The sequence below is a fragment of the Schistocerca gregaria genome, chromosome 4 (assembly GCF_023897955.1).
Source record: "Schistocerca gregaria isolate iqSchGreg1 chromosome 4, iqSchGreg1.2, whole genome shotgun sequence".
Lineage (NCBI taxonomy): Eukaryota > Metazoa > Arthropoda > Insecta > Orthoptera > Acrididae > Schistocerca > Schistocerca gregaria.
The window spans coordinates 648,395,688-648,410,154 of record NC_064923.1 but is presented as its reverse complement, the minus strand read 5'-3'; the positions used below and the strand labels follow the sequence as shown (position 1 = coordinate 648,410,154).

Below are 14,467 nucleotides of genomic sequence, written 5' to 3'. Positions count from 1 at the left end.
TGTGGGCAGACAAAAGCGCTGGCGGGCTTGGATTGGCCGCGGGTCGGTGATTGATCTGCGAGATGCGGCCGCATTCCTCGGCGGAGCGGCGCGGCGCGGCGTGGCGGCGCGCGCAGCTCCTGAGCCGTTGCTAGGCGACGCGCCGGCTGCCATGGCGTCGGCCCGGCACAGCGCATGCGCGCCGCTCGGCCCGCGCCCCAACAAATCGCCCGATAAAATATGGCGATGGACAGAGATAGCGGTCGAATGATGGCGGTCCTGGAAGTCGACAGGAAGGATATAAACATCACAGTGTATGGTCAATAACGAGAGCGCCCATCTATCTTCTCGCTCTTTTTTTTCTGTTTCTTTCACTTTTTTTCCTTTCCCGTACTCAGTCGTGCGCGTCTGCGTGTCATTTGAATTGTTGATACGGTATAAAACTTTCGCGCATTTTCCCTCTTTTTTTTTTTGGTGCGGGGTTTTTCTGTTCTATTCTGCATATTTATGCGCTCCAGAACTGTGTGAATATTTAAGTGCTCGCCAGATATGACTGTTCCTTTTGCAGTTCTCTCGTGCAGCTTAAATGACGAACTTAAAGTCGCGCAGCTACAACGTAATGGAAAACGTGCTTTTTGGCTACAGGGCTCTCTTTGTTTTCTGGAGTGGGTTCCACTATGCGTATTTGTTGCTTGCGTATGATATGTCTTTCTTAAAACTGGCGGTGTTTAGTTGTCGCTTCACTTCAGTAACTGCCACTGAAGCAGTAGCTGTGAGATAATCATCTCCTTTAAGCATTAAAGCAAACGCTGCTCAACTACGGTAAATTTCAGTTGTTCTATTCTCAATACAAGTTCCAAACCTAATTTTAAACATGAAACACAACAAAGTCTAGAGCATGGTGTTGGATTAGGTGGAATTTTATTATTCCAGTATTGCGCAAATTGTATTCATGCAATTCCCAAGACGGATAATCTATTCCCTTTAAGCACTAACTGCTGACAAGTATTTGAAAATCCCATAATATACCAAAGCTTTTAATGCTGTATCCTTTTTATAACAGGAGTTGCTTTTCTCTAAATTCGGCTTCTGAATACAGACAGCACCGAGAAGACTGAATCTGCGTCTCTGTTATGCATTTCAGTAGTTAGACGAAACTGGAACTGTGTTTCGGAGCCAAACTGTTGACATCCTTATTCGATTGTCCTGTATTCCCATCATTAGGCAAATGGCATCGGTACATGTCACGTTTGTTCTTGCAACACAGTCTTCTCATTTCCCCGCTCATGTCGATGTGAGTTAAATACCCTCGTTCTCGTCAGTTTTATATAGACCAAAGTTTTGTCTCTTGCAGCTCTGTTGTCGACGAGATATTAAAAGAGAAACTTAGTTCCCACTATAAGAAGTAAGCTAAGCCTCTTTTCAAGCTAGACATTCTCTTGTAACGAAACACTTATCCTTAATGCTGTTTCCGGCAAAACTTAAAGGATGTGAGTTTAGTTTGCAATACTTGATTTAATTGTACAGGTCATCGGATTAAGGCCTTGTGTAACTTTTTTTCTATTGGTGGCACGTTGAGCGTGACCATGGGTGTCTACTAAGATTAGCTACCATTCACTGAAGTACATTAAGCATTTATTTTCTCTGTCGATAGACTATTTTCACTTCTTCGTCAGATGGCAGCTGTACATTTACGCCCACTCATTTCTCCAAAACGAACTGCGACTACCTGACGAAAAATTAATTAGAAAAAGATTATTTAAATACGAGGATGGAACAAAAGGTAGTGCCTGTGTGTCACAAAAAATTAATAATGTACATATAACAGCGGCATCAGTACAGATCTTAGCCTGAACTGTTCTCTACTCAATACTAGCGTTCAACGTAGTTACCATGCATTAGTACACATTTTCGCCATCGTTGACACAGGGGTCAAAAGCATTTTCCAAAAATTTAGGGTTTTACTTCTTGGCACATGATTTTAAAGCTGTTGTAGCGTCGTCCGTCAAGAAAGTATGTGCGGATGATGTAATGGACATCGGCAATGTGCGGCATTAGATGGAATAGTTGGGTAACAGAGAAACGGACATTGCAGGTGAACTGTGCCGTGCCCTGCCGACAAGATCTGTTGCAGATGACAATCGAGGACGTGCTGATGGAACGATTCGAGGAGTAAGACGCGTCCGAGTTCACAGTCTACAGCGAAATCTGTGGAACCACAGTTAAGAAACTTTCGGATGCGATTATGTGCATCCCCACAAGACATTTTTGACGACCAAAGCTATTGCAAAAATGGACTGGTTAGAGATGGCTCATGCCCTGTACAACATGAGTTCCCAAAGTTTTCCTCTGACGGAACACATTGAGAAACCTGCTACTCTGATGGAATTCCTGGTTTATTTTGAGCGTTAATAATTTAAAAAAAGAGAAACTCGTTTTATTCAGTGATTGCTACATTTAAAATTATAATTAATAACACAGAAATTGTAATAAAATTTTGAAAAATAGTACGGTTAAAGTGACGGAAAAACCGTCATGTTATTAATAGTTTCTCGCATAGGGAAACCATGCGCTACAGCCCTAACTTGGCCGTGTCTGACTTTACTTGTTTGGACCTGTGAAAGACAACCTATGTGATTAAAGGTTTAATGACTTGGGTAGGGTTTAAACAGGTTTAAAATCAGGATCAAATTGCAAAACACAGAATTTTTCCAAACTGGTTTTGATGTTTAGGATGGCGCTAACGTGTACAAATGCTTGGTGGTCATGTTGAATGTGAACGATTGTTCGTAGCTCTTAGGGTAACTATTTGAATGTACATGTTTAGTAAACTATTTTTCTTCGAATGATCGTTCGTGACATACCCATGAATACTGACCATTCTGCATCTACATACATAGTCAGCAAGCCACTGTATGGTGCGTGGCCGAGGGTTCTGTGTACCACTAGGATTCGTTCCCTTGCCTGTTCCACTCTCGCAGATAGCGTTAGTGGAAAACGACTATCTATATACCTGCGGGCAGCAGTAGGATCGTCCTGCAGTCAGCTTCATATGCTTTCTCTCTAAATTTTCTGGACGGTATTTCCTGAAATGAACGTAGAGTTCCCTCCAGAATTTCCATTTGAGTTCCCGAAGAATGTCCGTGACATTCACTTTTTGTTCGAGCATAGCGGCAACAAATCTCGCAGCCTGCCTCTGAATAGCTTCGATGTTTTTCTTTAACCTGACATTGTGCGATTCCAAATACTCGATCACCACTGAAGAACAGGTCGTACTAGCGTCCTTTATGCAGTCTCCTGTACAGGTGAATCAGACTTTCCAAAATTCTCCCAATAAACCGAAGTCGGAGCATTCGACTTCCCTACCACAATCCTCACATGCTCGATTCATTTCATATCGCTTTGCAACTTTACGCTGATATTTAATCGACGTGAGTGTATCAAGCAGGACACTACAAATGCTGCCTCCGAACATTACGGGCCATTTTTCAAATGGCGCAAATGGCTCTGAGCACTATGGGACTTAACATCTGAGGTCATCAGTCCTCTAGAACGTAGAACTGCTTAAACCTAACTAACCTAAGGACCTCACACACGTCCATGTCCGAGGCAGGATTCGAACCTGCGACCGTAACGGTCGCGCGGTACCAGACTGAAGCGCCAGAACCGCTCGGCCACTGCGGCAGGCTAACATGTTTCTATGACTTTTCTGATAACTGGCAGTTGGTTCCGCCAATCATCAGACCAACTCCCGAGACACCCTTTATGTTCGTCATTAAATTCCTTAAGAGGTATAAGCATTTCAGTTTGATCCACCCTCCTGTTATACGTAAATTGCATCGCGACTAATAGCTGTTAAACAATTTTCCTTATCCTGTGTTCTCGCACAGCGTTCTTTATGATGTCTCACTGAAACCATGCCTGAAATAAAAGCACAGCTGTAGAGAGCTCGAAATTTTTGTGTGTCCGGGATTAGGCGCCTCGGGCAGAGCGTAGCGTAGTAGATGTGTTGGCGATGCGATGCGCTGTGCTGTGTGTGTTGACGAGCGGCCGCGGCTGGACGCGCCCTGCAGCGGAGTGTTCGCTTGCGCCTGTGTTGCAGAGGCTAGCGCGGGCTACGCGGCGGCGAGCGCGTTTGCGTATTCGGCGCGGGGCAGCGTCTCGCCGGCCGACTCGGCGCTGCCGGCCACGCCCGATGCCGCCGGACGCCGCAGTTGGACAAGTGAGTCTGGCCTTCCTTCTCTGGCGCGGGGCAGCCACTGGCGGTTGATCCCCTCCTCCTACTCCTCCTCTTCCGCTTTTACCGAGGCGCCGGCGTCGCTCTGCCAGATGATTACACTGGACGCCCCCGAGCGGCGCCGCGTCGCGACGCACCGCGACGCCTCACTTGAACCGCGAAGCGTGTCGCGATTGTCCCCGCCAGCTGCCCCTCGGCGACGCGGCCGACGCTTTCTTCCGGCAGCGGAGGCGGAGGACCGGGAGGCGGCGTCGGCGGTGGAGGCGGCGTCCGCGCCGGAGGCTGCGGCGGTGAGCCGCCCGGTCTGCCGGCCGGCGTCGCGACGCCCCGCGGGGGATCATTGATTTTTGCGCGGCGCGCGCGCACTCGCCTCCGCCGCCGCCGCCGCCTCCGCCTGTCCCTGTCTGCGGCGTTGCCAGCGCTCCGGCTGACCTCTGTCACGTGGCCCGCAGCCACCCTGCGATTGGAGCATCCATCACGGCTCCCTCCCACGCACCCTTCAACCCCGGACACCTCCCTAGCATCGCCCTTCTTCGGCGCGGTCGCCGCGTACCCTCGTAATTGGTTCCCATGGACCTCATTGTTACGTCACGAAACACTCTTCTTAGCGAGTTGCGCCTCCCTCCACACCGCAGCTGCCGTACTTCTCTAGCACCCGTTGGCTTCATTACAGCATTACTCCGTAGTGACCCAACTCAAGATCCACAGGCTAAATTAATGATCCATAATCCCTTTCAAGGTGATAGTGAATTTCTTTTGTGTAAGTAGAGACCGAGCGACTATATAAACGACTTTTTAAATACTTTCTAGCCGTTTCGCTTAATTGAATGTGGAAGCCATCTCAGTGGATGGCCCATTGTACAGGATTGTCGAGGAGAACACGACAAATGCCATAACCCGATTTTCCAAAAACTTCGCTCAGTGGAAGAGGTCTCAAAATAAGCTAACACTAGTCTCGGCTTTCCTTTAGAAACTCGACCGTTTCTGAGATAAAACTGTCATAGTTTTAGACGTACTTTATACGCCTTTTAGCGAATAAATGATTCAGTCGCAGAGGTGTCAAGAAATGGTTCAAATGGCTCTACGCACCAGCGGACTTAACATCTGAGGTCATCAGTCCCCTGTACGTAGAACTACTTAAACCTAAGTAACCTAAGGACATCACACAGCACCCTGTCATTATGAGGCAGAGAAAATCCCTGACCCCGCCGGGAATCTAACCCGGGAACCCGGGCATGCAACGTTAAGGCTGGTGGTAAATAAAACAGCTCAACAGTCAACACAGCACACATGGTGCTAAGTGAAATTACTATTATAACACTACACATCGATATGTGAAACCTATTCCTGAATTAAGTTTTCTGTATGTATATGTAGATATCAAAGAGAAATTAATGAAGTTTCACATACAGCACCTGATCAACTGCGCATCTTACAGCTGAGGTCGCTGAAACAGTAGCTGCTCAGCCACATGATACACTGAAGATTTGGTCACAGTGTGACATGCAAGATGCAAGTGTTAAGTGGTTTAAATAAGTAATAATAGAAAGCGATGTCCGAAAGAGCCACTGGTTTTTGCCCTTCGACTAGGGACAAATCACTTTTGGTATGCCACAGGATTTATTTTTAAGTGCACTAGTATTGTGGCTTCATCTGTGTATGTGAATGTCAGATATACTGCACAAATTTCTTCCTCCCTCTTATTCTGTCCATAACCTGTTCCCCCCTCTCTGTAATCAGCCGTGCCTACCTGCTTGCATACTACCTGGAACACATTCCAATACTACCCACTCAACACAGTGGTCTTGCAGGGCAGCCGAGATGTCAGGCGTTACCAAACTTTCTCACCCCACACCTGCCCCCTTAACAAACAGATCGACCAGAAATCGAGTTAATACTGCATTGGCATCTGGTTCTAAGCTATGGTTAAAATTTCAAGTCTCTAGTTCATTGTGAAATTAGTTTAAAATCAGTTGCAAAGTTTGTACTGAACAGACAGACATGAAAGAGACCTAATGAAAAAAGGTGTTAAAATATTGTTTGTTGATGGAGAATGCATCACAACTGCGTCCACCAGAGACACACAGGCGGGAGGGGATTAAGATACAATAATTTAAAAAAACGCAGGGAAGTGGTGGCGCTCTAGAGCCCTTGTGGTCCCTTACATCTCGCCTACGGCCCGCTCCTTCCCACACAGTGGCGTCCCTCTCTTTTTTGTCTCGGCTTCTAATATTCGAGGGCGTCAGGCCTACCGAGGGGTTCTGCAATTGACGGCTCGGAAAATGAAGCGTTCGCCCGCTCGCTCGCTCGCCGTCCGGCAGCACCCCTCCACCTTACTTTGTCGTTTTATTTCGCGTCAGAGGACGGCTACCGCTGTAGCCGTGGTGGCCGGAATGAGCGGCGCTAAGGCGGCGTGGGTGGGCTGTGGGATGTGGCAGCTGCGACTCCGGAAACCTCCGGCTGCCCGCTGATGGTGCTAATGTCTGGAACGCACTCCAAACACCGAGGAAGGCTCACCACAGGATAGAAAATCCTGAACAGAGGTCGGCGGTCAGTCTTAACTCTGACACAGAATTTGTCTAGATAGCAATGCGTCGTTATTATTCTTCATGACGCATTTCTGGCGTTACCATCATGATGTCAAAACTGAAACAAGAGCAGATACAATTATCTCGTCAACTACTGTACTGAATGTTACACTGATAAGTGTCAAAACTGTTGGCGAAATGCATTATAAATTATAACTAACGCATTGCCATCCAAAGAAATTCTTACGTAATTTCTCATTAAGATTTTCTTTCAAATGGTTTAAATGGCTCTGAGCACTATGGGACTTACCATCTGAGGTCATCAGTCCCCTACTTAAACCTAACTATCCTAAGGACATCACACACATCCATGCCCGAGGCAGGATCCGAACCTGCGACCGTAGCAGCAGCGAGATCCCGGACTGAAGCACCTAGAATCGCTCGGTCACAAATGCCGGCAAGATTTTATTTCAGTTTTTGTGCTCACAGTATCTCTCATCGTCGTTTAAGCACGATAGTTTCTGTGTGACCCATCTCCTGTATTGTTGCAATCCCCCATGGTATAATTCGATATGCTGGCAATTCTCCTTCTTGATCTACTAAAGCTAACCCCATCATTTCGGTGTACTTGTTGACTCCCGCATTATTTACGGTTTCTTGTGGCCGAGCGGTTCTAGGCGCTACGGTCGCAGATTCGAATCCTGCCTCGGGCATGGATGTTTGTGATGTCCTTAGGTTAATTAGGTTTATGTAGTTCTAAGTTCTAGGAGACTGATGACCTCAGACTTAAGTCCCATAATGCTCAGAGGCATTTGAGCCATTTACGGTTTGTTTCAATCAGCTTATGCCTCGCGGGTTCTCTCCTTGTGTTGATTCTCCTAAAATGTTAGCAAGAAACTGGCCATGGTGTATAGGCCTACACGCATACGTCCTCACACTTCAGTTGTTTTCGTTAAGGTTCTTTCCGTACTAATTATTTGAAAGTTGTCTTTCTTCACGCTCCAATGTGATCCATTTTATATTTAACATGATTCGCTTGACACTATACCTCGAATGCTTTAAGAGATTTCCTTTTATAATTTGGTCGTCGTTGAATTTGCGAGCTACTTGTTGCGTAACTCGTATCCAATAAAATCCAGCACTAAAAATTGGGATTCGAAATAGCTGACGAATTTGACTGATTTCATCAGATAGCCGACAAAAATTTAATGGCTTGTAGTTCCCATCTGCGCAATCTTTACTAACGAAAGATTCTGACAGAACCAAGGATTTTCCGACGGCATATTCCGCTGTTTCGCTGCTGCAAGACTCGTGCTGTATTCCAGTTTTCACCTGTTTTGATGAGTACGGGAGGTTAATTTACTGAACACCGAACGGAATTTATCTGGAATCTCGCGTCCTTTTTTGGCGAGCCTGCGTATACGCGTACGCTGCCGAACAGCGCGAAATTAGCGCAGGAGCCGTTTGGAAAGCGGTGATGAATGCCCTGCCCGACCCGGGCCGCGGATTGCGACACGGAAACGCCATCAGCGCGACATAACATCGCCTGTTGCGGGCGCAAGGGTGGCGCCCGGCGCCCACTGCTGCGCAAACCCTGTGGTCTCCCTTCAGGCTGGGCGGCTGCTGTTTCAGTGATCTCACCTGGAAGAGGTGGGCGTTCTTGTGAGTTCGGTCGCTCGTTACCTCTCCACATTTACGTCTACTGACGGCAGTTTTGATACCGTTAGATTGCACGCCACACAAACAAGATAAAATACTGTCTACTCGTATATAAGTACTTATACACATTTCTCAGAACAACGTGTTGAACTGCTGCTCCTATGCCTTACATGACTGAAACCCAACAATGCTATTGTCGACTAGTTGTGGAATGTCTATCGAGAAACTTAGTGTCTTTTTATTTTATTCTTTTCGCCTCCCTCCCTCCGTGCCTTGCCTCCTCTCCGCTTCTTAGAATACCCGGGTAGCAGTTATCGTTGTTGTTGTTGTTATTATTGTTGCTGGTATCGTCATGGCCTACTTTCCGAAGTCTGGTTCGACATAACTATCCACGGCAATCTGTACTGTGCAAGCCCGCTAATCCTTGCATTAACTACGGTAGCCGTCTGCTTATGCTGGCCAGTCTTTGCATTCCTCTGTAGATTGCACTCGCACACCCTCCCCACACCTCTCTCTGTTACCAAACTGACCCTACGCTGCCGTCTCAAGATGATGTGTCCTTCATGTTTACTAAAGTTGTGCATGTATTTAGTACCACATCGTCAATTATGCGATTTATAAAATACACTGAGGTGAGAAAAGTCATAGGGTACCTCCAAGTTTTGTTTCCGACCTAGTTTTGCCCTGTGTAGTGCGGCAACTCGACGCGGATTGGACTCAACAAGTCGTTGGAAATTTCCCACAGAAATATTAAGTCATACTGCCTCTTAAGCCGTTCACCATTGCGGAAGTAGCGCCGGTGCAGTATTTTGTACACGAACAGATTTTTCGATTATGCCCCAGAAATGTTCGCTGGGATTCGTGTCGGGCGATCTGGGTGGCCAAATCATTATCTCGAACTGTCCAGAACGTTCTTCAAAAAATAAGTCACGAGCAATTACGGCCCGGTGACAGTGCATTGTCTTTCATAAAAAATTCCAATGTTGTTTGGGAACATGACGTCCAGAAATGGATGCAAACGGTCTCCAAGTTGCCGAACATAACCAGGCTCCAGTCCACACCGTTATGGAGCCATCACCAGCTTGAACTGTCTTTTGTTGTGTAACTGTAAAAGTGTCCAATTAAAATCTGGCACTAGAAATTTAGATTCTAAATAGTTGAGGTGTGCACTACACTCGAAAACTACCATCATCTCCCACCAATCGGGACTCATCTGACGAGGGCACGGCTTTCCAGCCGCATAAGGCCCTACTGATATGATCACGAGTCCAGGAGAGCAACTACAGGCGATATCGTGCTGTTAGCAAAGACACTTCCGTCGGTCCTGTGCTGCCTTAGCCCATAATCACCAAAATTCGCTAAACTGTCCTATCGAATATGTTCGTCATACATTCCACATTGTTTTCTGCGGTTATTTCACGCAGTGTTGCTTGTCTGTTAGCATTGCCAACTCTCTGCAAACGCTTTCCGTCGTCAAGTGAAGGCCATCGGCCACTGCGTTCTGCGTGGTGAGAGGTAATGACAGAAACGTGGTATTCCCGGCTCACTCTTGACACTGTGGATCTCGGAATAGCCGGCCGCTGTGGCCGAGCGGTTCTAGGCGCTTCAGTCCGGAGCCGCGCTGCTGCTACGGTCACAGGTTCGAATCCTGCCTCGGGCATGGATGACTGTGATGTCCTTAGGTTAGTTAGGTTTAAGTTGTTCAAAGTTCTAGAGGACTGATGACCTCAGATGTTAAGTCCGATAGTGCTTAGAGCCACCTGAACTATCTGATTTCGGAATATGGAATTTCCGAACGATTTTCGAAATGGGATGTCTAATGCGTCCAGCTCCAACCACTTCTCGGTGCTCCAATTCCCCTCGTTCGGCCGCATTCACATCGCAGACTTTTTCGCAGGAATCACTTGAGCACAAATGGCAGTTTTGCCAATGCACTGCCCTTTTATGCCTTGTGTTGGCGATACTATCGCAATGTTTGTGTGTGCTTACCGGTATCCCACGACTTTTGTCACTGCGTATAATCTTCAGCATTGTTCAGTAGCACACGTTTCAAAACCTTTTTTTCTTCTTGTCCATAGTGCTTACTGTCCACATTGTATAATAAACATCCACAATATCTGATAAACTCTTCAAGACATAAATTCAAGGGTTTAATTTACCTTTTCGCGAAAATATCTTGAAACCTGTGCTATATAGGCATCATGCTGTTGTTTTCCTTGTTTTTACAAAAATAAGAAAAAAAACACACCTCCGGTACAAACTTCTTTTTCGAGGACGTCAGATGTCGTTAAGACTACAAATATTTCCGCATTACGAGCACTGTTCGGTCAGCAAAACACTCCAACTTTGAATTGATATTTTGAGCTGAGTATGAAGCAATACAGATGTAAACATGACAAGAAAAGGTTGTATACGAGGGGCGATAGAGAGGTAACGTAACACATTTCTTTCTCCGTCATTTTCGGTTGAAAAAATTATTTTCACTTATTCGTCGAATTTACACATGGAAGTAGGTGAAAGACGCGGAGTGTGACAGATGATTGTTCACTGGAAATCGGTACATACTGGAGCCAGTATTCTTCCTTTGTTGTTATTTGTTGACGACAAATTACGATAAGATCTCGACTTAGGGTCACAACACTTTCATTAGATTTGGTTATCCGGTGCTTGTGAAATTTGACGCTCTACCTTTTAGGGCCCACTTTGTCATTGAAATCATGTCGAAGAAATTTTACTGGATGTAATGTCTGTTGAAAAGGACCTGAAACGATAAACTTTGGATATATATAATATATATGTGAAAAGAAATTCAAAAAATTAAAAAAATATAAAAGTTGTTAATATTATTATGATAAAAATTGTGGATAGATTATAAAACTGGGTGCGCTGTTTATCGGTTTCCGATGATCAAACGAACATTGGCGCGTTATGTTGAAATGGGCACTTGGACCGAAACACGCCACAGTGGGTTAAAATAGTTTCGCGCGTTGGCCACCAGAGCCATGCCAGCGAGTTCGCTCGTTAACGCCGTTGTCGTCCGTGGGCGCCGCAAAGTGTATTTTGACGCGCGCGGCGAGTCGCCGCTTTGAAGAGGACGGGGGAAAAATGATACGATCGGCGTCGGTGGCGTTGGCGGGGTTTCCCCGGGCGACGCGCGCGCCGCGCCGCGGCTGATTAGAGCAGCTGTTTACCCGGCGACGAGCGTGATGGATTCGCGCGCGCACCGCCTAATTGCCGCTGCGGCGGAGGCGGCGTCGGCGTCGCGGCGCCCATACATCAGCACCGCCGCCATTTCTCCCCGACTTGTTATTCCGGCCGGCGTCGCGGCGCCCTACCCCCTCCCCCCCACTCCTCTCCCCCCACCCCTTCCACCGTCCTCCGCCTACCGCCTCTGCATCCAGTACGCGTCCACCGTCTTACGGTTCATTACCGGTGACAGCGGACGCTGCACCGTTTCTTGGCATTCAGAGGTTCTTTTCTCTCCGGCTGGCCAGCTATGTTGCTCCGGGCTGTCTCACTGGTAACGAAGTGTGCTAGGCAGGAACAGTGGTTCAGGTCGCGACTGGGACATTTAAGAGCTTTCCTTAATTCCTCCAGGAGACTGCCCACGTTGTTTTATTGAAACCAATTTTCTGCAGATGAACAAAACATTGAAATTTTCATGAAATTCCTGAAAATACCTGCTTATCTTTCTAGACTTACCGGATGTTATTCACGTACTCCTTCAGACGTAAGCACTCGTCAGATCATGAACTGTCACACCCTTTCAAACACCTCCAGTTTCTCGGGTTTCCATTAAGCGCTTCTATTTAGGAATACCTGCTGCATAAATAATTTTTTTTTGGGTGGTTCCACAGAACGTAATCTTCAGAAATGAGGCCGGGGAAACGGACAGACCATGAACTGTTCCTCCTCTACTTACCCATCTGTCATGTTAGTTATCAGCCAATTCCCGAAAAGTAGCACTGAAATGTACTGGTGTTCCATAAAGTATAGACCACAGTCTTCCTTCTATCTGCACATTCTGTAGCAAGTAAGAACGAGTGTTTGGATTGAAATATTTATAGGAAACTATTGTAAGATGTGCTAGTGGAATATGCGTAAAATTCAAGGCTGCTCGTTCGTTGGTAACTAATACTGACGTTCACCGTGAATTGTTGCATGAGGATTCTCACCCACCACACAGTTTTGAACCTTAGCTGAGAGACTCTGACTTGATAATTTTTGTAAATTGTTTTCGAGATATGCTTTGAAGAAACTGCGTGCAACTAAGAGCCATTGAAGGAAAGATTGCAAGGAGAGTAACATTATATTACTGCAATAGCTAAGTTGAGAGAAAAATGCAAATACTCTGTATAATCAACTGTAAAAAATGCTAAAACTTTTAAAGGGGGTCGAAAAATAATTCTATTTAATAGTCTTAATTGACCTACTAAACATAAAGAATAAGGAGCTTCCATGTGTCATGGTATTACAGGAAATCCCAAAGAGGTGTATTACCTACAATATGGATCATACTCTTGTTAATTAATAATCTCCGTCTACTCAAAAGGCCATAAATAATTATATATGTTGTAAAACAACTAAGTATATAAAATTTTAGAATGTTGACATGAGATGGAAAAGAAATGCTTTTTAAGTAGCAAAAATGTCACAGGTGCACAGTTATCCCGCAACAGGTGAGCGTACGATTTGAGGGTAATATTCGGAGACGGTGTTCAGAGGTCGTGTGAGGAGTACTGCTTTAGAGGTTTTGTTGGCTTGTATGGATTTCTTTTTTTGAGGACATTTAGAGCGTCTTCATTACTTGATCGATTGTCTTCAATACTTTATCGATTGTTCTATTTGAACTTCATGTTTCCAGTGACACCGCAGTATAAATATTTGTAATCGTTTTATTTCTTAAATTTTCTGGCAGATTAAAACTTTGTGCCGGACCGAGACTCGAACTGTGGACCTTTGCCTTTCGCGGGAAAGTGCTCTACCGGCTGAGCTAGCCGAGCACGACTCTGGACCCGTCATCACAGCTTTAATGACGTCAGTTGCTCGTCTGCTACTTCCGTCCAAACTTCACAAAAGTTCACTGTTTTAATCTGCCAGGAAGTTTCATATCAGCGCACACTCCGCTGCAGAGTGAAAATTTCATTCGTTTCATTTCTGTCCTCCCCACTGCGTGCAATGTGGCTGATGTGGTGTGATAGTACAGTAGGCAGGTGCAAATATAACTTCTGAAGCTGACGAGGCCGGAGGCAGCTGGAAGCGGACAGTGTGCGCCCACCTTTTGGAAGGACTCTGGCGCTGCGGACAAAGGCAGCAGCCTCCACGACGTTGTGGGTGGCGACGTCAGCAGCAGCGGCGGCGCAGTGAGTCAGGACGCGCGGTACATTTGGCAGGCGTGGGCGTCGGCGTCTGCGTCTACAAGCTGTAAATAACGCGCGCCCAGCGATCCGCTGAAGTGCGCGCGCATGAATCACTTCATAAAGCTGGCCGCCGACGCCGACGCCGACTCTGCGGGCGACGCCGCAGCCGTGGCCGCAGCCGCTCCGGGCAGAACGCGGCGGAGCAGAGTAGCGCGCCGCCGGTATTTTAGGACGGCGAGTCCTCATTTTAAAAATAGTCCTGCCCCCCCCCCCCTCTGCTCTTGTGGGCGACCGCTCTCACACGCCTCGCTGTCGCGAACGGCCGACCGGTCCACGCGCTGCGGACACCGTCTTCTCGTGTCGCCGAGTCTCGTCTGACGAGACGTCGCAGGTGCCGGTCCCTCCGTCCACTGCGTCGTAATTTACGGTGCACCGAGTCTCCCTCTGGTAATCCAGAGTGGCTTTGGCTGCGCCCAGAAAGCCTCTCGGAAAATTTTTTTCGGTTGTCAGGAGATTAACACTTCGGCCGGAACACGCCGGGCGGCGAGCGTTACTGTTTCTCTCCACCGGTCGTATATTTCATTCCTGTGCCGTCTTTTGTCTTAACGACTCGAGCAGTCAGCTTCCCCAGCCCTCTCGCTTCTAGCTACTTAACAATGAAAACCGTCTTGCCCGTCAAGTAAATTTACTGACTCATTTTCTTT

At 46.8% G+C, this 14,467-nt stretch overlaps 1 protein-coding gene across 8 annotated transcripts in view; it reads left to right on the top strand.

Annotated features, from left to right (window-relative positions):
* Positions 1-14,467, top strand: part of LOC126268084 (homeobox protein homothorax) — an 887,891-nt gene that overhangs the window by 581,433 nt on the left and 291,991 nt on the right. For 4 of the 8 annotated variants that reach the window (XM_049973574.1, XM_049973575.1, XM_049973573.1 and 1 more), the window contains exon 9: positions 4,082-4,201. The exons of the other annotated variants lie outside the window; for them this stretch is intronic. In XM_049973574.1, the coding sequence (XP_049829531.1) occupies positions 4,082-4,201 (120 nt within the window). The remainder of the gene's footprint in view (positions 1-4,081; positions 4,202-14,467) is intronic. 8 annotated transcript variants of the gene reach the window in all.